At 38.7% G+C, this 22,048-nt stretch overlaps 1 protein-coding gene across 5 annotated transcripts in view; it reads right to left on the minus strand.

Moving 5' to 3' along the window:
* Nucleotides 1-22,048, minus strand: part of CRYBG3 (crystallin beta-gamma domain containing 3) — a 112,178-nt gene that overhangs the window by 56,800 nt on the left and 33,330 nt on the right. For 4 of the 5 annotated variants that reach the window (XR_009502952.1, XR_009502951.1, XM_059921319.1 and 1 more), the window contains exons 4-10: nt 12,669-18,873; nt 10,784-10,828; nt 10,421-10,536; nt 8,937-9,084; nt 3,706-3,842; nt 2,311-2,425; nt 1,124-1,159 (exon numbers count right to left, since the gene is read on the minus strand). Coding sequence is in view for 3 of the 5 variants with exons in the window: in XM_059921319.1 (XP_059777302.1) it covers nt 1,124-1,159; nt 2,311-2,425; nt 3,706-3,842; nt 8,937-9,084; nt 10,421-10,536; nt 10,784-10,828; nt 12,669-18,873 (6,802 nt within the window). In the remaining 2 variants the exon portion in view is untranslated. The remainder of the gene's footprint in view (nt 1-1,123; nt 1,160-2,310; nt 2,426-3,705; nt 3,843-8,936; nt 9,085-10,420; nt 10,537-10,783; nt 10,829-12,668; nt 18,874-22,048) is intronic. The other variant, XM_059921321.1, reaches the window with a different exon arrangement.

Genomic DNA, 22,048 nt, shown 5'->3' on the forward strand with positions numbered 1-22,048 from the left:
GAAGCAATAATTCTTTGATGAGTAAGTCATAAGCCAACACCTAACAACTTGAAAATTGTGACTATCTGGGATAGCTATTCCTTTCACACACCTCTACAACCTGTCAGACTCCCAGCCTGTCGCACCTGAAGTTCTCATTCAGCAGACAAGGAGATTGAGACATCACTCAGGGAGTGTCACAACTAACTGTGTCACAACTAATTCTGCATCTATTACGTCACTGGTTCGAAACCTTGGCTGCATGTTAGAATCACCTAAGAAGCTTTGAAAAATTTTAACCACACCCCAGACCAAAAAAGTATCTCTTCCAGTGGAACCCAGGCATAAGTATTTTTTAAAAACTCACATATGTATGATTCCAACATACAGCCAAGGTGTATTAGAGACAGTCAGATACTAAGTTTTAAAAAACTCCGTCTATGTGATTGAGAGAACAGTAGTCAATTCCACAAATTAGGAAGCCCAGAAATGGGGAAGCTGGAGGAGTTGTGCCTTGTTTTGGAGGAGAGGAGGATGAATCCCTGTCTCCCTGCCTGTCTCTGGAAATGCTGTAACTTAATTAAACAGAGGTTTTCTTCCTATCTCTCTTTACAATCATTTTATAATTCCATTTCTTTTCCTTTCTCAAAACGTACTTAATCCTGGCATTACTACTACCCCAGGTTTCATTGCCTCTACCGTTCCCTTCAGATACTCATACTTCAAACTGACATCACCTGATAGGAGCTGCCTACATCTCCTTCCGATCATCCTTCATCTCCATCCTCAGCATCACTTCCAAATGCCTGCCAGGTATTTCCACTTGAATGTCTAGCTATCACCTCAACCACTCCACAAAACAAATATCAAACCTGTCATCTTTCCACCCTGTTAGGAGGTACTTATTGGGTCTGACTAGGTTGTCAGAACAGACCTCCACCTTGCATACTGAGCCCTCTCCTCATTCAAGCCTGGGCTCTCAGCAACCACTGTGTGCAGTCACTTCCCACCACCCCAATATGCATTAGCTAGCTATTATTAGCATACATTCAGGTAATCATTTTTTTTATTTTAATAGTCCAAAATACTTAAAGATTAATACTCAAACTTTTTAGCCTGCTACCAAAGTGTGTTTAAGACTCACCTTTAAGTTCATAGGCATTTCCACTTTCAGTCCACCCTTAAGATGACAAGAAATTTTAATATTAGACATACACATATTTAAAATACTCAAAAGTAACTAAGTGGTGTATGTAGGTCATATAAAAATCTGATTAGTGAAGATTACATACCAAATTTAAGTTGTGTATTTTAAAATTTAAAAATTTAACTAGAGAACTCTACAGTGGTCAAAGTCAAGTCAGACTACTCTACATCAGTGTAGATGGGGTAAGAAATCTTAAAAGATACTTCCCACAGTATAACCACTACAAGGAAGGAAACCAAACTTTAGTGCTTAAGTACATGTGACCCATTAAAGATTTAATCCCACAGCAGAGTGTCTCAGAACAGTGGAGTTGTTAGTAGATTTAAAACTTTCATTTGGCAGAGTAGATTTCTAAACCACTTAATACTAAATTTCTTCTCTACAATTGCTTGGGCTTTCTACATTAGAGAGAGCACTTCCTCTTCCAAGTTCTATCAACACTTCGTATCACACTTACTATCTTTGTGACCACATGGATGTAGAGCATAAAAGGTAACCCACTCCCCACAAAAGCTCTAGTTTATAATTTCCTTGTTTCCAGTGCTACTCCACACTGTGATATTCCTTAAAATTTCTCAGTTTTTCCTGTTGTTTTTTTTAAAGGCACAGCACAACCATAATGGTTTATCACATAGTACCATTTAATTGAAGTTTGCCCCTCAAGTAAAAATGTCTGCAACAAAATAAATCATTAATGCAGGCATTTATTACTTTTAAGAAAGCAACCATTGACAGAACTGCCCATTTATTATTAATGCGGAACTTATCATTCATTACTGCAATGGAAGAGTATAATTTACAACAAGCAATTTTCTAATAAGCATCAAAAAAACAAATTCAGAACTTTTTAAAGTATGCAAAATTTCACAGAATACTACTATAAGGAAACTGCTTGTATTGTGATAAATTTAGCACAAAGTAAATTCAGACATCTGTCTTCTAGAAAACATTAAAATATTTTCACACACACTGAAAGAAACAGAAAAACAATGTATGAATAGTTTGCCCATTCAGTAGTATACATATACATTTCTCAAGACTGAGATGCATGACCAATCATCAGAGCTATCTTAATTCTGAATTCATGGACACTTGGGAAAATGCTTCTTTTTAAATCTGCTTACCATTTGAAGTGGATGCAACGATTTCATTTCTGCTGCAGAAATCTCAAAGAGGCCATGGTCTTCCTCCAAAACTGTAGCTTGCCCCTTGAAATTAATATCCGGGTAGGCAAGCCAACTAAGTAAGAAATGAATGGTTGGTTAAAGTATAATAGGAATACCTTAATCTGGTTCTGTAAGAGTTGAAAGTTTAAAAAAAAAAAAAAAAGCTACAAAAAGTAAAAGAAACCTCTGTCACAGAATTACACTAGTAAAACACATTCAAAGTGACATTGCCAGACAGCATATGACAATGAGTTAACAAGTTGTTAACTACTTACATTCAGATACTATCCTAAGTTTATTATATGTTTTCCAAGCACTGGCATTGCTTTCCTTAGAATTTTCCAATATTTAAAAGGTGTGAAACCTTTAATTCAATTAGGATGTAACTGAAAAATAAAAACCATTCCACTATATTCCATTCTTTTTTAAACTAGAACAATAAGAGGTAGGGATTCCACTAAGCATTTTATACCTTTGACCCCCAGTTTTAGAATCAATATCAGTTCTTGGGCTGCCTCAGGAACAGTATTTGAAATAAGATTCCTAAAAGACCCATTTAGCAACCAGCTAAACTTGATAATTACAGACATTTCTCAGGATCGTGTCGATTACTGGGTCTGCCCAACAGTTCTAATCTACACTTGGGGGAGATGAAGAAAGATGTCCAACAGTGACCCCCAAATTCAACACTAACCATCTCCAGAGCAGATGAAAATGCTGAAAGAGAGAAGAAGGATCCATGTTGAACCAGGCATCACAAAATTTATGATTTAAGCCAATCTGGGACTGAATTAAGATTGAATTTAGATCCAAAGTCCTGAAGATACCTTTGGAATCAGAAAGGCCTAGTATCAAATCTAACGCTTACCAGCTGGTAGCCTGGGACAAGCCACTTAATTTCCTCATTTATGACATGAGGGTAGCTCTACCTGTCTTCCAGGAATAGAGGAGTAATAAAAAAGTGCCATGTCCCTGGTCCTACGAAGGCCCTCAATAACTATCAGCACTGAGACACTCTACAAATAGCTCAGGCTCCAGAATTTTAGGCCAGGGACATGTATTTATTTCTCAGTCCCACAGTCTGGTGGATGAAAAGACAATGGAGGCATCTATCAAGAACTCCGTCTGAGAATCTGTTCTGCTCCTGTTGAGTCATATATCAAAGACTTAATTGGATCCGAAAAAAACAGAATCTGTTGTAATCCCTGCAAAAGTCTTTCTTGGGTATCCAGAAGTATAAACAGTAAAATTAACTAAAACTTCAGAAGTGTGTATGTCACCAGTTGAAACATTAAACACAAAGTTAACTTTGGTAACCAGCAATCACTGTAATAAAGAGAAACGGATACGTACACTCCTGACTTCACAGTAAAAGACACAGATTTGGGGATATTCAGCTCTTCCAAATTGGGGACTGCTCGCTGTAGGTAGATAGGACAACATGCTGGGTCAGACTGTGGGCAAAGTTCTATCTCTGGAATGCTGCAATCCTGAAAAATAAATTGGCTTTGAAATATCTAGAGACACACACTCCAGTATTCTCAACACCCTGGACATGCAGTTACAATTATTCTCATTGTTCAGTTGAATTTCTATCCAAAAACAGCCTAAAGGAAGTACTGTTTCTCCTTACCAGTCTGTTAAAATAAATTTTTCTAAGGAGTTACGTTGATAACATGAAAATTATAAATATTATTGATTGAAAAAGTATTACTCCAATTCTCTCTGCTTTGTTTTTAAACGTCTTGCTCCATTAACCAAGGTTCCAATTTACCAAACTATCTGAGTGCCAAGAGTCTGTAAGCCTTCCTTCTTAGAAGCATAACAAAGCCATAGGGAGGAAGGGAGTTAAATAAAAGCTGATCTCATGGGGAACATAAAAAATAAATAACAGAGAGGCACTGCTCCCTCAGCATGTTATCCAATTTACATTGACAAAAGAAATAGGAATTAGAGGTGAGGGTAAAGGAAATGTTTTCCTACTTGTGGTATTTATTTTCTTTAGTACAAGTTGGTTTGAAGAAGAAAGGCATTATGAAATTTGAACCTATACTCCATCACACATCCACGGTCACCATGTCCTGTCAAACTTTCCTTTAAAATTTCTACTGTCAAGTTTCTTCATCAAGGCCAAGACTTTGATTATGGGCCTAGACCACCAGTCGAGTAAGCTTACTCTGTATACAGCTGGGCTTGTGAGAACACCACTTCCCTCATCGTACTCCTTGGCTCAAGACCCAAGCATTTCAAATTTATATTTCTGTTTTCCTTTCTATAATATGGCAACAACCCAGTGAGCTATACTAACTCCCCACAACTCTTCAGTCATACTGGTATCCATACTACCTCTGCTTCTGGCCTCTCTAAGCTTTGTAACTGTTTCCCTTATTGTAACTAAAGACAAAATTTTCTGTATTATTACTTACGAAAATCTTTTCTTAAATTTTACCGGAATATAGTTGATTTACAATCTTGTGTTAGTTTAAGGTGTATAGCATAGTGATTGTTATATATATATATATAAATATATATATATATATATATACACATATTCATTCTTTTTCAGATTCTTTTCCCACATAGGTTATTACAGAATACTGAGTGGAGCTCCTTGTGCTACACAGTAGGTCCCTGTTGGTTATCTATTTTATATACAGTAGTATGTATGATAATCCCAAGCTCCTAATTTATCCCTCCCAGCCACGTTTCCCCTTTGCAAACCATAAGTTTGTTTTCGGTGGTCAAGTCCTAACTCAAAAAAGAGCTGGGACGAAGTGAGAGAGTGTCATGGACTTGTATATACTACCAAATGTGAAATAGATAGCTAGTGGGAAGCAGCCGCATAGCACAGGGAGATCAGCTCGGTGCTTTGTGACCACCTAGAGGAGTGGGATAGGGAGGGTGGGAGGGAGGGAGACAAAAGAGGGAGGAGATATGGGGATATATGTATATGTATAGCTGATTCACTTCGCTATACAGCAGAAACTAACACACCATTGGAAAGCAATTATACTCCAATAAAGATGTTAAAAAAATAATTAAAAAAATTTTAAAAAATGGGAGAGACCCTCCCAAAAATAAATTAATTTTAAAAAAATACCTTATCATTTCTTAAAGAATCAAAACCACATTTATTTTTCTCTTCTCTAAAACTACAGATGTGCTTCTGTCTGAACACACAATCTATCTCAGTAATCATGAGTGTTTAATTAGAAAACTCAAGTTTCAGTAGCATAATTCTTATCCCAGACATTGTGAAATTCAAATGAGTGTGCTTTAATGAAATAGGCAAATGCAAAAACAATTAGAGGTGACATTTATTAGACTAAACAATTATATTTTTATTATAATCTGCTTTGCAATTTTAAAACTGCAATTTTCTGATTTTTTAATCTTTCTTCAACCTGAGTTCTCTTATTAATCATTCTTATTAATATGTAAAAGCAAGCAAATTGATACATCTTGTTTTCAGAAAGTTAGTTCTAAAATGCAATATGGTAAAAAGGTATAACCTAAAATATCCTTTAAAGTATAAAAGGTATATTTCCTTCTAAAGTTTCATTTAAAAACTAGCCAGAAATCTCCAGAAGTCACCTGCCAATCTTCAAAACTCTTGTTTGCTATTAAAAATAGAGCTCTAGTAACATTATTTAAAATGCTGCCATACTAATGTTCCCCCAGGGATCTGAGGTACAGTAACAGAATACATAACTAAGTGTCTCACACAAATAAGTTTCCTCTGCATTGTGTTATACAAACAATGTTTGGGTGGTGTATTTTAAAAGGGAAAAAGCTAAGAGGCATGAGTCTACCACAACACAGAAGGAAATAGATAATGGAAAAAGCATAATGATGGCTAAAAAATTGAAAATAAAAATAAGAATGCTTATGTTCTCAACTATCTTTACTAGAGGACAAATTTTTTTCTCTAGTTGACTGAAAAAGATTTCACTGATAAGTTCTATTTTCTCCATGGTGGCTATTCACAGAAGTAAAGTCTTTTGCAAGATTTGTATAATTCTTGACAGACAAAGGCAGTAAACACTAGCAACTGAAGGGCGCCTTATAGTAACCTAGCAACAATAAGCAGTTTACTCTTAGTAGAATTTATATGGCTTCCTCCCAGACTTTTCTAGTCATGATATACTTTATAGTATCTTGGTGAAATCTACAAGCTTAGACTATTAAAGCAACTAGTAGGAATGGAGACAAAGCTATAGAGAGAAACAGGGTGGGAATGAATTACAAAAACAGTAAGAAAAACTTGCCTCCACCTTACATGAAATACCTTCAGTCCATGATCTAACAACAGATCTCTCTCTTCTCAGCTCATTAATGAGGGCACAACCTAAGTAACTTCTGAAAGAAGGAAACGTCATTCTTTGAAAATAAATATTAAATGCATAATAAACAGAGTAATGCGCAATATTCCTTTTTTTCTATTTGAGAAAAGAAAGCACTTGACTCAAGACTCACTGCACTGCTACCCCACCTCCAATTATTTCCACTGGGGGCAAAGATGACCCTTGAGCAGAATCTACAACTGCTGATGACTGATGGTATCTTCTGTTACTTGCTCTATCTATTCATGGCAAAACAAAGACATCATGAAAGTATTTTCTTTAAAGAACATTAAAAGTTTGACTACTCAGATTAGAGCCACTAGAAGATGATGAAACAAGATAAAGCTGGCGTAGGCCTAGGTGAATTTGGAATAGCTGCCATGAAAATGAAGCTATCGATAGGCAGAATTTTGACAAGGTGGGAGAAAGGAAGCAGTTTGATGCCTGACTCTTGCTTTGTAAAATATTTAGAACAATGCTAATGCTTTTTCCATTCAATGCTCAATAGTTTTATTTTCCTTCCTCACTAAAAGTTGCTAGCATGTCCAAGACAAGTGGGCACTAACACTGCAATTTAAAAAATGACTCCACAAACAAACAGTGGAAGAAGAAAAAAATGCAAGTATGACTTATTCTTTCTTATAATATATCGAAGCAAATGGCGGAAGTGCAAATACCCATTTATATACCCAGGCTCAACAGATTGAATTTTTGTTTGATTTTATTGTTGTTTGATTCTGGGTGGAGGTTGCTGCTTACAATACTTTATTCATCTTTCTTTTTTTTTTTCCCCCACTAGGCCTGGCACAGTGCCTGACATTCACAAGGCAGGCACAAAACCACACATTATTTAAACCTTAGAAGATTCCACCTACAAACTAATTATCTGTTTCAAGAAATTTCTAGTGAGTTAGCTAATTACGTGAGCACTCAAATGCTGCTTGCTGAGCTGAACTGCTTGCGATTAGATTTTTCAATGAAAACGAACACTGCCCCCTATGTTGTAGCCATCAATCTCCCTGAAGTACCAGCAAGCCACCAACATTCACCTCAGTATCTGACACATGTGGCTCTGCTAGGGACTCCCTCACATCCCCCGTGCTGCCTAACTTCTGTTCACTCTGTCAAGATGCCAATCAGGTACCACCTCCTCCGGGTGAGGTACCTCTTCTTCGAGCACCTGTAGGGCCCTGCATAGTACTTCTCACATCATATGGTCATGTGATTCAGCTGTCTCTGACCTAGACTCTGAGCAATCTGAAGTAAAATACCGTACATCACTTGTATTTCTATTCCCAGTGCCTATCACAGTATTGGGTCCAAAAGAAGACACAAACATTTGTTAGGCACAAGTTTGTTTAACAGTTTTGCAGAAGGTATTAATTCATGCAGACACCCCTTTATGATAATATGAGTTTTCCTGTATGCTCTCTTATTTTTCTGTATGCTATCTGCAACTATCAAGGGTTAAATAATGTTGATTCAAGTCATCATGATAGGGTCCACTCCAATTTAGACATTTTTAGCATATAAATGGTATCTCCGTAATTTGAAAAATATATATGTCCACGACTGTCACAGGAGTTAACTGCGCTAAATCATGTACTACATTACTGCTGAAGGAACTCTTAAGAACACATGGGAGAATTCTGTCATTATCACTAACTCACCCCTCCTCTAAACCACCAAGGCACTTCCCACAAAATGTTTCATTATATGGCAAGACCTTCCTCATCTTAGTATTAAATAATATTTTCTAAACAGAAAATAAAAAAGCAACACTTTTTCGCTTCCTCTCCCCATCCTTCCTTCTCTAATTTCTTCTAACACTCGTCTCTCTCCCCCTTTCTGATAAACACCACACACTCACTCACACACACACACACACACACACACACAGAGCTACAATGAGTAGAAATCTACCACTAGAAAAAGATATATTTGGAAATATCTTATCCTAAAGATGTCTGGATGGTATACTCCTACTACTATTAAAAATACATATATATATTACAACATGTAACATTTTATGTGCCAGATTACATGTAATATTTTAAATTTTCATTCACTTAACACTTTATACATATCTGGTCAAAAAATTATCAATATGATAATGAAGATTAATAAAATTAGCACAGATATTAGCCACCATTTCTAAGCATTGCTGGACCAAAGTACAGCTTTACTACATGACAAACAAAACAAAATAAAAAATAGGGATAAAATCAACTGTTCCATTACCTTTAAGACACGTTTGATAGACCCCAATACAAAGTTTCTTTGTGGATATTTTCTGTTCTGAAGGATCCAGTCATGATTTAACACCTTTTCCCCTTCTTCTAGTACACATTTCTGACCTTGAAAATGTGGTTTCTCATATAAAATCCAGCTGAACAAATATGAAAGCATGATCAGTTATAATTAATTTTCTAAGAAATGAGGCATAAAACAAATGATACTTATAATTCACAGACCATATTCTCTACTTAAATTTTAATATCTGGGCTATTTTCCACTACTAGCATATAATCCTACTTTGAAACAATGATAAATACGCTAATGTAAGGATAAGCAAAGAGTGAAGAATAAAAGTGCACAGAACTTGGAAGTAATACTTCCTGAACACAGCCCCACAGTCTATGCCTGTGCCTATATTTATATATACATACACTTTACAGATGCTGTATACACATTTACATTAAAAACAATAGCTTAACAATTCCAAATTCCACTTCTACCCTAATTTTCCTGTCATTGGACAATAGAGCACATGTGTCTCATTTTATAACATGAAGATACACTACACCACACTGCTTTAACGTGACTACTGACCAGTGGGTAACGCAAACACTGGACAAAGAAACTCTGGCCCCTACATGCCCAGGGGACATGGTCCATAATAACAAATGAGGTTTTCCATCATTTTTACACCATGCAAAGAATCTTTCACTTCTTGAGCATATCAGTGATACAAATGACTTTTAAAAAATTTATTTTATTTATTTATTTTTGGCTGCATTGGGTCTTTGTTGCTGTGCGTGGGCTTTCTCTAACTGTGGAGAGTGAGGGCTACTCTTCATTGCGATGCACAGGCTTCTCATTCCGGTGGCTTCTCTTGTTGTGGAGCACGGGCTCTAAGCGCACGGGCTTCAGTTGTTGTGGCATGCATGCTCAGTAGTTATGGCTCGCGGGCTCTGGAGTGCAGGCTCAGTAGTTGTGGCGCACGGGCTTAGTTGCTCCGCGGCATGTGGGATCTTCCCGGACCAGGGCTCGAACCCATGTCCCCTGAACTGGCAGGCGGATTCTTAACCACTGTGCCACCATGGAAGCCCGATACAAATGACTTTAAGCATGTGGCCTTCACATTCCTTAGTGTCCCACAAATTTTGAACTCATTTTCAAAGCTATGCTTCATTCAATTGAAGCCTTCAACTAAACTTGCCAAATCTATCCTGCTAATAATGCAGTTACAAAATGGTACTGATTATATATACTGTATATATTAGGACTTACTACTTACTGCAGGCTGTAAGTACTAAAAACAACCTATATTTTCTGTCACAGTAAATAAAGAGAACAATTAAGTTATAAAATACAAATAACGTTTCAAACAGTTATTCTAGAGGAAAAGGAATGTGACCTCAATACAAAAAACATAAAGCATAAACAGCAAGAAAACACTTAATTTAGGGGGAAAATGCTATAAATTTTAAGAGATCTCTTACCAGCCCCTTACAACTTTTATCAGTACCCCATTCGGAAAGGACCAAGATGTAGCATCGGGAATATTACAGTAGATCTCTTGTTTGTATTTACTTCCATGGAGATCATAGATAACCATCTGCAACACACAGTAAGTAGGCACAATAACTAATTTTAAGAATGCATTTAAAATTCCAAAATGTCCTAGAATGTAGAAAATAAAACATCCTAGATATATAAAAGTAAACATTACTTTAGATGCTAAATCCTTGAGTAAAACAATCATGTTCTAAGTCAGTTAAAAGTACCTACTTTAAACTCCCAAACGTAAAAGTAACCTTACTTCTTATATTTTATTTTAGTCTACCTAAGAAACTTATGCTTACCTTCCCAGGTCTTGGGTTACACTTCAGAGTTTGTTTGTCAACATTCTGAAATAATAAAAGTGGAAGAAGTAAGCCGTAAGAAACATAAACAGAAAGATATACAGTTCACTTTCTTAGTGGTCACAGATCCAATTTATCGCATATTTATTTAGTGAGCACCATTACAAGGTGCACCGCTAGGTACTATAAGGGATATAAAGGTAAATACAAAGGAAAATAAAGCTTTGTCTCTGCCCTCAAGAAGCTTATAGCTTAGAAAGGGGAAACAGATGATCACATTCCCATGTCTCTTCTAGGTGGGGGATTAAGTTAAACCCTCAGGTAAAATACAATCAAAATGCCAAGTTATGGAAGTCAAGAGAAATGGCACCAGCATGGAGGTGAGGTGATGGCAGAAGAAGGTTCCCAAGAGGCTTGTGTGAGGAAGTGGTATGGAGCAGACCTTGAAAAACAGGACTTCAGTAAGTGAAAAAATGTGGCGGGTTGGAGTGGAGGTAGTAAAGAAAAAAATTCCAGGAAGAGACCATCTTGAGAAAAAGTGCAGACATCATACAGGGCGTGGAACCAGCACACAAAGAGACAACGCTGAGCAAACAAGACTTGGGGACCTCGTCACAGAGTGAAGAGGTTGCACTTGACTTAGAAGGAAATCGGGAACCATTAAAGAAACATTTCTTCAAATACCAAGCTTTCTTTTAAAAGGACCTTGCCTTGCAAGCTATTGGTTGGTATTCAAGTATTAGTACTTGCTACTAAGGGTATTCAAAGTACAGATACAGTCCTTGGGAATCCTAGAGAAAGTTCCATGATCTTGGAATGTCAGAAAGGACTGTCCTGAGACTTCCCTGGTGGCGCAGTGGTTAAGAATCCGCCTGCCAATGCAGGGGACATGGGTTTGATCCCTGGTCTGGGAAGATCCCACATGCCGCAGAGCAACTAAGCCCATGAGCCACAACTACTGAGCCTGTGCTCTAGGGTCCACGAGCCACAACTACTGAAGCCCACATGCCTAGAGCCTGTGCTCCGCAAAAAGAGAAGCCGCCGCAATGAGAAGTCCGTGCACCGAAATGAAGAGTAGCCCCCGCTCACTACAACTAGAGAAAGCCTGCACACAGCAATGAAGACCCAACACAGCCAAAAATAAATAAATAAATATATTAAAAAAATAAAAGGAATGTCCCATATTCAATGAATAGTCTATAGTAAACATTTAAATATTTCTAAGTTGAAGAAAAGTGTAATTGAATTTCAAGACATTTTCCAGCTATAATGTTTTCATCTCCTTCTCTCTGAATTAGTCTGTTCATTGCCCTGCTATGTATGAACAAGAACAAGACCAACTACAGTGAGAGACTGTTGTCAAGCAAAGACTTAAAATATTTTAAGTAGTTAAAATATTTTTAAGTATTGTGAAATATTTTCATGAGACACGAGCTCAACAGCAAGTGACAATTTTTCTACATACAGTACCTTGAAAAACTCAGAATGCTGTCACTTAATTTAGTTTGAAAACTAAAAATTAGCAAAGAACTGGGATATAACTTGCTTCTCTCTTATGCCTTTTAAATTCTGATGAAGCAATTTTGTTTTCTCAAATATAACAGTCCAGCTAAAATACATGAGTTATGATACACTTCAAAGAACAAAGTAACCTCTGGTATTCTCTCTTATGCCTTTTAAATTCTGATGAAGCAATTTTGTTTTCTCAAATATAACAGTCCAGCTAAAATACATGAGTTATGATACACTTCAAAGAACAAAGTAACCTCTGGTATTTTTTAAAACAATCTTTCACAACCTCAAAACACTGATTTTCTTAATAAACTTTTAGATCATTTCATGACCCAAAGCACTACTTCACTAGTTAATAATCAAAATAACTTACCTCTGTGAATGAGCTTAATCGGCCTGAGGTGTCTTGAGCACGGAAATATTTTGACACTGGCTCCTGAAAAATTCCACCAAATCTGGCTCCTTTTTCTGAGGAATGGATTTTGGAAGTCTGCAAATACTGATGATAAGCACTCTTTAAAGAAGAATGTAGTTTGGAAGTAAGGTCAGATTTTTGTAGAAATGAGGCCTTTTCTGGCCACAGACCAATCTGCAGATTAGAGGTCGCAGGCTCATCTGACATCACATAAGGACTCTTAGAAACGCCAGTACTTTCCTGGTCATCATCAGAGCAAAATGCGATAGAAGAATCTGGCAGCTTGAAGATAACAGTTTCCCGCCTTCTAGCTCTCAGACTTCCTTTATGCAATGGCTCTTCCTCCTCTTCCTCCTCTTCCTCCTCCTCCTCTTCCCCTCCTCTCTGTCTGTCATCTTCATCAAAATTCATCTTTAAACGCTCCGATACTGACTGGAGAAGCGATAAAACAGAAGAGGGCTGGTTTGCACTCTCTCTTGATTTTGTGGAGCCATGATGACCAGGTGAGATTTCGCTGGATAGAATGTCCTCCTGAGAGCTGTCATCCTCATAAATGGGAGACAAAGCTAAGGGATAAATCTTGTACCTTTTGGCCTCTACTGATAAGAACATTTCTGAACTATCATCATCGAATGTCTCACCTAATTTAGTTTCCTTTTCAAAATGATGGACGAGGTCAGTTCTACTCTCAGACCTTTCACACGCGAAAACAGGCATGCTGTTGGTAGATGTGTCAGCAATCAGGAGGGAATGTGTTCTTACTTCTGCAGTAGCGTACTTGTCCTCATCTTGAAGAGGCTCTTCATATAATATAGTAAAGGAAGAATTTTCTTGTTCATCCTGAGAAATGAAGACTAGGTTAGGCTCTTCCTTTTCAGCTCCATAATCTAGATCTTTTATTTTCTTATGTACTGCAGTAACAGACGTTCCTCTGTCTAGCTTTCCTATGGTAGCCTCAGGTTGAAAATCTGGCATTGCTAAGGCCGGGTAGCTTTCATAATCCTTACTTAGCGTAGGTGATTCATAACCCCTGAAAGAGGCGAGTCTAGTGTCAAACGCTATCAAGCATGCCTTCATTTCAGGAGGCTCCTTCTCCATTTCTCCACCACTCCCTTCAGCAACCTCTTGGGCTGCTTTTTCAGCTTCAAATATGGGAGGCGTGGCCTCTCCTTGTGTAACGGGCAATTCTAGATCTGTTCCATATATTTTCTCAATGTTTACCACTGTGGACAACACTTTATGTTTCCTGATAGTCCCATCAGAATTTTCTGGGGATGTTCTTTCCATTTCTATCTTAGAGGGCATGGACACAATCGTCCCAACTGTCTCTTTTGCATCTCTCTTGCATGCTTTTTCCATTTCTAAGGAAGCAGGTACTGCCTTCTTGAGTGCTTCTTTCACTTCTAACACAAGAGGTACCATTTCAGTTTTCCTAATAGCCCCTTCGGCATCCTTTTGGTAAGTGTTTTCCATGTCCATCATAGGTCTTTCAGTCCTTCCAGTGATCCCCTCACCATCTTTTTGGTAGATATTTACTTCTAATGTAATGGGCATCACCTCAGTTTTGTCCATCTTTCCTCCAGCATCTTTTTGGTAAATATCTTCCATTTCTAGTGTAGCAGGTATCATTTCAACCTTTTCAGCAGTCCCCTCAACAGCTTTGTGGTAGAAATTGTCCATTTCTGACATAACCAAAGTCACCCCGGTCTTACCAACATCCCCTTCAGCGTGCTTTTGGTAAATATTTTCCATTTCTAATGTAACAGGTGTCACCTCAGCCTTTGCAATATCCCCTTCAGCATCCTTTTGGTAAACATTTTCCATTTCTAACGTAGCAGGTATCACTTCAGTCTTTCCAGTGATTCCCTCTGCATCTTTTTGGTAGACATTTTTCAGTTCTGACATATCAGGTGTCATGTCAGTTTTGCCAATATCCCCTTCAGTATCCCTCATTTCATAAGCTTTTCTCATTCCTAAGATGGCAGGTAATTCCTCAGTTTTTTCAATACACCTCTCAGCATCCATTTGGTACGCTTCTCTCATTTTAAGAATTTCAGTTGCTGGCTCAGTTTTTGAGGTACGCAATTCAGCATACTCTTTATGTGCTCTTCCCACTTCTGACATAGGGGGGACTGCCTCATATTTCATAATATTCAATACAGCATCCTTCTTATTTGGTTTTCCCATTTCTACCATGGAAGGTATAAGCTCAATTCTTCCTATATTTACTTCAGTATCCTTCTTGTGTACTTTCCCTACTTCTGACACTGCAAGGGATGCGCTTTTATTACCGTGTCCTGGCAAGCTTTTTTCAGATATACATAAAAGAGTATCAGACAAACTGCTTGTAGATGTCTCAGGTACATGGATGCCATCATTCACAAATGGAGGCCATGTGTAATTTAATACAAGAGTTCTTCTTTCCTCTGTCTCAGTTTTGTGATTATCAACACACTTTATTTCCATTTTTTCTTTACAGTCCTCGTTGAGAAACGAATGTGTTTTTGCCTTATCATCTAACCCTGTATGGGGTGTGTCTTCAGCTAGTAAAACAGTATCTGACTCCTGCAAACTTATACTATCAGACTGTCCACCTCTATTTCCTGAAAAAGGGGATTTTTGGTAGAGAACAATTTCTCCTCCTTTAATTGACTCTGTGTCACTAACTAAGTTACTTACAGCAAAGAATCTACCTAATACTTTTTCACTAATTTCACATGTGCTTTGATTTACTGCCTGTTCTGACACCAAGAACTCCCTTACCATATCAAGCGGCTTAACACTATCACTCTTCAGAATTTTTGAAGTATTAGCCTGAAGTTCAGAATCCCGGGTACCCTGAGCATCATTTGCTAAGGTTTCTTGGGCTGAATAAATAATCTCATTGACTAATCCCCTAGCTTGATCTTCTAACAACCAAGATACATTCATTCTATCCGAATCAAAAAGAAGACTCTTCTCACCAACCATAGGTGAAGCACAAGCCTTTTCTTCCCCTTGGACTTCAGACATATTTTCCATGGCCCGCTCTTCCAAATGCTCCGTCAGCTGGATCCCTGTCCGTGTCACTTCTGATGGGTTTTTCTCAGGGATGTCTTCTCTTAGGGTACTTGGATTCATTATGCTGTCTACAGCTATATACTCCTGGCAGGTACCAACTGTGTGTCTGGATTTTAGCTCTTCCCTGACAGAATTAAAGATCTCACCAATCAATGTGTCAGCCTTTTTACATAAACCACTTTCGAGGTCCAAAAGCTGCTCATGTGCTCTCCTGCTTGCTTCTATGTGCTCAGCAGATGCTTCAGAACACTGCTGGCTTGAGCTGTTAACTGACGCTGGGGCCCCAGCAACTGCTCCAGTCTCTGCTTCCATAGGATTCTCAAATTGGGCAGCAGTTGGGAAATCAAGTGATACCATCCCAGTATGATCCCCAAAATGGTCCTGAAGTGGGGTGACTTCTGCCCCTGTTGGGATAGATGTTTCAAATTCCAAATAAGAGCTATTAGGGTACAGCAGGTTAGTTAAGGAGGTACCTTCATGTGGGACATCTATGGTAACTTTTACAGAACTAAAATTATTTGGGGGATTCTGTGAACTTGTAACCGTGCTAACTTCTTCAGAGTTACTGGAGGAAGAAGGCATGCCATCAATACCACCACTTAGGAAATGAGCACGCTCTTTCTTTCTGTGAGATGAGGCTCTCTTTTCTGATCTCAGCACAGAAGGATTAGTACGAAAATTTGAATCCTCAGATGCAAACGCATTTTTTTCCAAACTCATACCAGAACCCAGAAAAGGTGCATTTACTTTTGTGCTGTCAGTTTCTTGGAATTTTGGGGAAGTATTAGTTAAACTGAGTTCTGCCATTTGTGAAAAACCAGAAATCTTTTTGGTCTCACAAATAACTGAAGGTTGATGAATCACAGAAGGGTTGGCTTTGCAGTTCTGTGCCATTTGCCTAGTGACTTTTCCATCATGAACAGGAGGTAAAGTCCCAAGTATATGACTTTGGAGACGAGCAGGAGGATCACCTGAGGCTTCCACCTCTGTTTCCTGTGTACCTTGATATTTGGAGGCAGAAGGAGAAACCTCAGTTTGGCAATTCTCTTTAAGGCTGGCATCTGAATATTTCTCTTTAATCTCTTTATGACCCACTAACTGAAAACTTCTGTCCTGTTCAACTTCTAGGGAAGTCAATTCTGATAAAATAGGACTCGCTGGCACATCTGTAATTTCAAGTGGAGAAGAGATTTTATCCTGAGAAATGTCTCTGGGCTCTGTTTGGGGAACAGGTATCTTGGAGAGACCTAGAGTTTTTCCTCTTCCAGAATGTGACCCAACAGGAACACTGTTCTGACCATCAACTTCAGATGTTGATAACATTTCTGCAAGGTTATCAGTTTTGGTTTCCAAGGAGAAAAAAGAATCAGACTTGCCTATAGTGCCCTTACTTGCTTTGGTGTTTGACAGCATTAACTCCGCTTTATCACGGTCTTGAGATGAAGTGGAACTGTGGTCCTTAGAGAGGCTTTCGGACTCACAGCTCAAGTCCACTGCAGTTAAGTGGGTGTCACTGGCTTCAAGACCTAGTGGAAACTGGCATTTTTCACTATCAGGAAGAATTTCCTTGGACTCAAGAATTGCAGATGCATGCTCAGGATGAAGGCAAGCAGGGAGACTCTTCCTGCCTGTGGCCTCAGCATGATTTGCCACATTTTCTTCTTGACACTTACTAGGCTGATGGGAAATACCAATGATGTTGACATCCCCAGTTTCAATGAGCACAGAAGGACCTTCATTCTTTAAAACAGGAATATCCAACCTGCTCAGCATGCCAACTCGGGAAACAAAGGTAGGAGATGAAGTATTGAAATCTGATTTTTTATGGTCAAGGTTAAGAGATGTCCTGGCATCAGGTGATGCTTTGGCTTGCTGAGGACTCTCAGAGTCAAGAATAGATTCTGAAATGTGATTTCTATCCAGTTCAGGTGATATTTTATTTTCTAAGCATGCTACAACTGCTAATTCACTGGTGTGTTTTACAGAGGCAGCATCCTTTTGATTCATTCTAATAATGGGAGGCATTTTGCTATGTGGCCTAACAAGCTTTTTGGCTTCTGTTACCAACAACTTGTCAGTACCTTTGGGTAATGACTCGATTCTATCTTCCGGAGCTTTTACATGACTTGAAGTTATGGGTGCACCGACTGAGGTGCTTTCTGTTTCTTGCTTGATTTCTCTAGGAGCCAAATTTTCCTGTGTGTCCAGGGCAGACAATCTGTTTTCTTCACTTACAAGTTCTGCGTCTGTTACAGCGTGTCTCTGGAGAGCAATGTTGCTGGTGTGATTGGCAGCGTGCTTTGACGAGTTACCTTCGGTGTGCTTGTCAGAACACTTCCTCTCTGGCCACTGCAGAGCTTCACGCTGAACTGATTTATTTGGACTTGGCAAATCTGTATTTCCACGTTTGGTAGTGTCACTCCCATCAGATTTACTACCGGAGAGGTCGGGAATAGCAGGGTTCTCAGGCTCAGCACACTCCTTTCTTTGCACCACTGTCCCATCACTCATCATCGAGCTGTTTTCTATCACCGTAGTTTCTGGTGTCGCTGTCCTCTGCAAGTCTGGACTGCAAGGAATTTTGCTACTGTTACTTTCTGTAAACAATGCTGAACGTACCAAATTTCTGTCAGTCTGAGAAACTGGTATACAACTTAAGTGGTGCTGTGAGTCAAATTCTCCATCAGTGGAGCTAGAGTTAGTCTCAGAACGGGATGACCGACTTCTCTCAGGTCCCCCAGGATCGTTTTTATTTAAAACATCCCTAGAAGAAGCAGTGTTAGACAGTTCTCGGTTGTTTGTTGAATGGCTTTCTGGGTTGATATTTGTTTTATTATAATCAGAGTCTTCTATCAGGCCTTTAAGCACTTGTCCTTTCACAGAAACGTCTGTGCTAGCTGATGACAATGACACCATCCCGGCCTCTATCTCACTTCCAGCGCCAATATGTGTGCTCGTACTAGAGTCGGAACTTTCATTTTCTCTGTCAAAGGGATTCAAGGTTTCCAGCGCCGTCTGCTGCTTCAAATACTTCCTAATTTGTCTGGGGCCTCGGTACGTTGCATATGTTACTAAAGGCCTCTCTGGTTTACCATCCATTTGTCTGCAAAAAGAAATAGCATGAGAGTATCAGGAAATATAATTAGTAACACTTAACAGTAATTCCAGAAATCATGGTGAAGTATATCTTTCAAACACTCCTATTCTTCATATGTCCAAACTTGGGAAGGAAATCCTAGAATATTTTAGTTCAACCTATCTTTATTAAGCATAATACAGACGTGACCAGCAGCACTTGAATGTTAAGCCAGCATGAATGTCTGAGCTCCTCAGAACTGTCCCTCTCACCTGATTACATCTGTCTCTCTCATGGTGGTTAATGGAGAGAACATGGGCTGACAAGCCTGAGGCTTGAGTTCTAGCTCTGATCTCCAAGGAGTTTTTGACTAGAAGGAACCACATTGCCTTTGTGCCTCATACTGGTACCTCATGGCTAATCACTGATTTCTCCACCATATCAGAGCATCATAGCGAGTTTCTCTTCCTTAATTTAGATGTGAATTTGGAACAGCAACTTTTAGCACAGAGTTAGAGAAGTTGTAAAGAAAACACCTGGCAAGATGTCTAGCCTGCAGTAAGCACTCAATATATATTTAAGTCAATAAATGACAGAATTGCCTTAAAAATCCTTTCTCCTGTTAAGTTCTTCAATTAGCGGAGTAAGTATTAAACTGGCTGGGTGAATGCAGAAATCAAAAAAGATTTCTAGCACAAGTTCCCTGCTTTTTCTCAACCCTAGCATAAAGTTCCTGATGTCCTCAGCATCTAACTTCTTTTGGAGAATCTACCCCTGGGAGCTCTGATGCTATGCTATGCTGCCTTACAGCCCTTAACACACACCTTTCTCTCCCCTTCAACTCCAGCCCCAGACAGAAACTTCTGTCCTCTAAGACTCAGTTCCCAAGTTATCCCCAATGCAAACCTACCCCAGGACCCCGTTACTGCTAGAACGGGCAGTTAGCCTCTGATCTGTGGGGACAAAGGGCCCTGAGTACATCACTTGCCATATTAGATTATAAAGATCTATGCACTGATTTATTTCCCCACTAACCTAGTGCCTATTTGAAGGCAGGCACTACATCTTCCTCATTTTCATATTTTTAAGTGCCCTACATAAGATTTGGCAACTGATGTATGTTTAATAACTTTCTGTGAATTAATGAATGGCTAAGTAAAGCAATGATACTAAATGCTAAGTAATTTGTTTCTGACTGTCTTAATCCTTATAGAGGATACAGAAGTGTTTTCAATTCTGCTCTCCAGTTACATTTTAGGGTCCCAGCTACAAAAATGTATGGTAGAAAAACTTGATGTATGCTCTAATTTTTTCAGGTTAAACATATAATTAACCAAACATTATAGAGGGGGCTTCCCTGGTGGCGCAGTGGTTGAGAATCTGCCTGCCAGTGCAGGGGACACGGGTTTGAGCCCTGGTCTGGGAAGATTCCACATGCCGCGGAGCAACTGGGCCCGTGAGCCACGACTACTGAGCCTGCGCATCTGGAGCCTGTGCTCCGCAACAAGAGAGGCCGCGATAGTGAGAGGCCCATGCACCGCGATGAAGAGTGGCCCCCACTTGCCGCAACTAGAGAAGGCCCTCACACAGAAACGAAGACCCAACACAGCCATAAATAAATAAATAAATAAATAAAATTTTTTTAAAAAAAACATTATAGAACCCATATGAATAACTAAGAAATCCAGTTATCAGTATTCCAGTATATAAAAATGACATATTTTCTCCCCTTTATTTTTTAAATTTTTTAATAAATTTATTTATTTATTTTTTATTTTTGGCTGCGTTGGGTCTTCATTGCTGCGCACGGGCTTTCTCTAGTTGCGGAGAGCAGGGGCTACTCTTCATTGTGGTGTGTGGGCTTCTCATTGCGGTGGCTTCTCTTGCTGTGGAGCATGGGTTCTAGGCACGTGGGCTTCAGTAGTTGTGGCTCGCGGGCTGTAGAGCGCAGGCTCAGTAGTTGTAGCACTCGGGCTTAGTTGCTCCACAGCATGTGGGATCTTCCCGGACCAGGGCTCGAACCCATGTCCCCTGCATTGGCAGGCGGATTCTTAACCACTGCGCCACCAGGGAAGCCCTCTCCCCAACTTTAAAGCAACACCATGAAGAATGCTAGGTTTTTCCACATGATAGAACACAAAGTAAACCTCTGACATGTAAAATCTCAATTAACTGTGCCCCTTAACGTAGTTCTTGAATTTTAGCTGAAATAATTTATTTCAATCTATATAATTGCTGGCCTCTAAAATCCTACCACACCACTATTGTAAAAATTTGTATTAGTTACATTCATTTTACTGTCTATTTTAAAACAGCTACAGGAGATGTATAGAGAAAAGCTTGGCCTTGGAGAAGTGATTTTAGCTGCTACACAGATTTCAGGCTAGATCAAAGACAGTTATAAACAAAGTTAAAAGTTGGATAAGGGAACCTATCTAATAAAACATACAAGAAAAAAAATATATATATAGGTAAATTAATGTTATTGGTAAAATCCTATATCAAAATGCATAAATTATTTAGAAAATACAAGAGCCTTTCAGAACAATACAGAAAGATCCAGAAGTATGAACAGATGACAAGAAGTTTTATTGTTTGATTTTTCTTTCAAAGCTTTTAAATTTTGTACTTAAAACCTACTTTCAAGGCTGCAAATTTTTTTTCCCTAAAAGATCACCAAAATGTACATGATGTCCAAAGAAATAAGACTCGAGAGATAAGGATCGGAAGTTTATTCTTCAAGTATGGTAAACTCAGGTTCTCTTACTACCAACTCCATCCTAACGAGACGTCAAGGCGTTTTATTCTACATCAATCCAATAATGCGACTTTTGCTCTAAAAGAACTTCTATTAAAATAAAGCACAGAGAAAAATCCACTCCAGAAAAAATTTCATTTCACTGTAAGAATGCCTTTTGGTAGTTTTGGAGTCCTTTTTGGGGGAGGAGGGGCGGATAATTGTTTTCCATTCCCGTCTTGGGAACTTTCTGGTTACTGTCAACTAGAGTGATGAAACTGATTTATATGAACCAGTATAAATTTCTAATGAAATAATCTCCCTCAGCACCCTAGGTGGAAATGTTATATGCTTGTGACTAAAATATGTACCCTTTATACTAAACAACTATATTATCATGTTTAAAGCACTGAACATCAAAGTTTCAAGCTTAGCTTCATGTATTATAATTAGTCCTTTCAGGTA

Source organism: Balaenoptera ricei, chromosome 4 (assembly GCF_028023285.1).
Source record: "Balaenoptera ricei isolate mBalRic1 chromosome 4, mBalRic1.hap2, whole genome shotgun sequence".
NCBI lineage: Eukaryota > Metazoa > Chordata > Mammalia > Artiodactyla > Balaenopteridae > Balaenoptera > Balaenoptera ricei.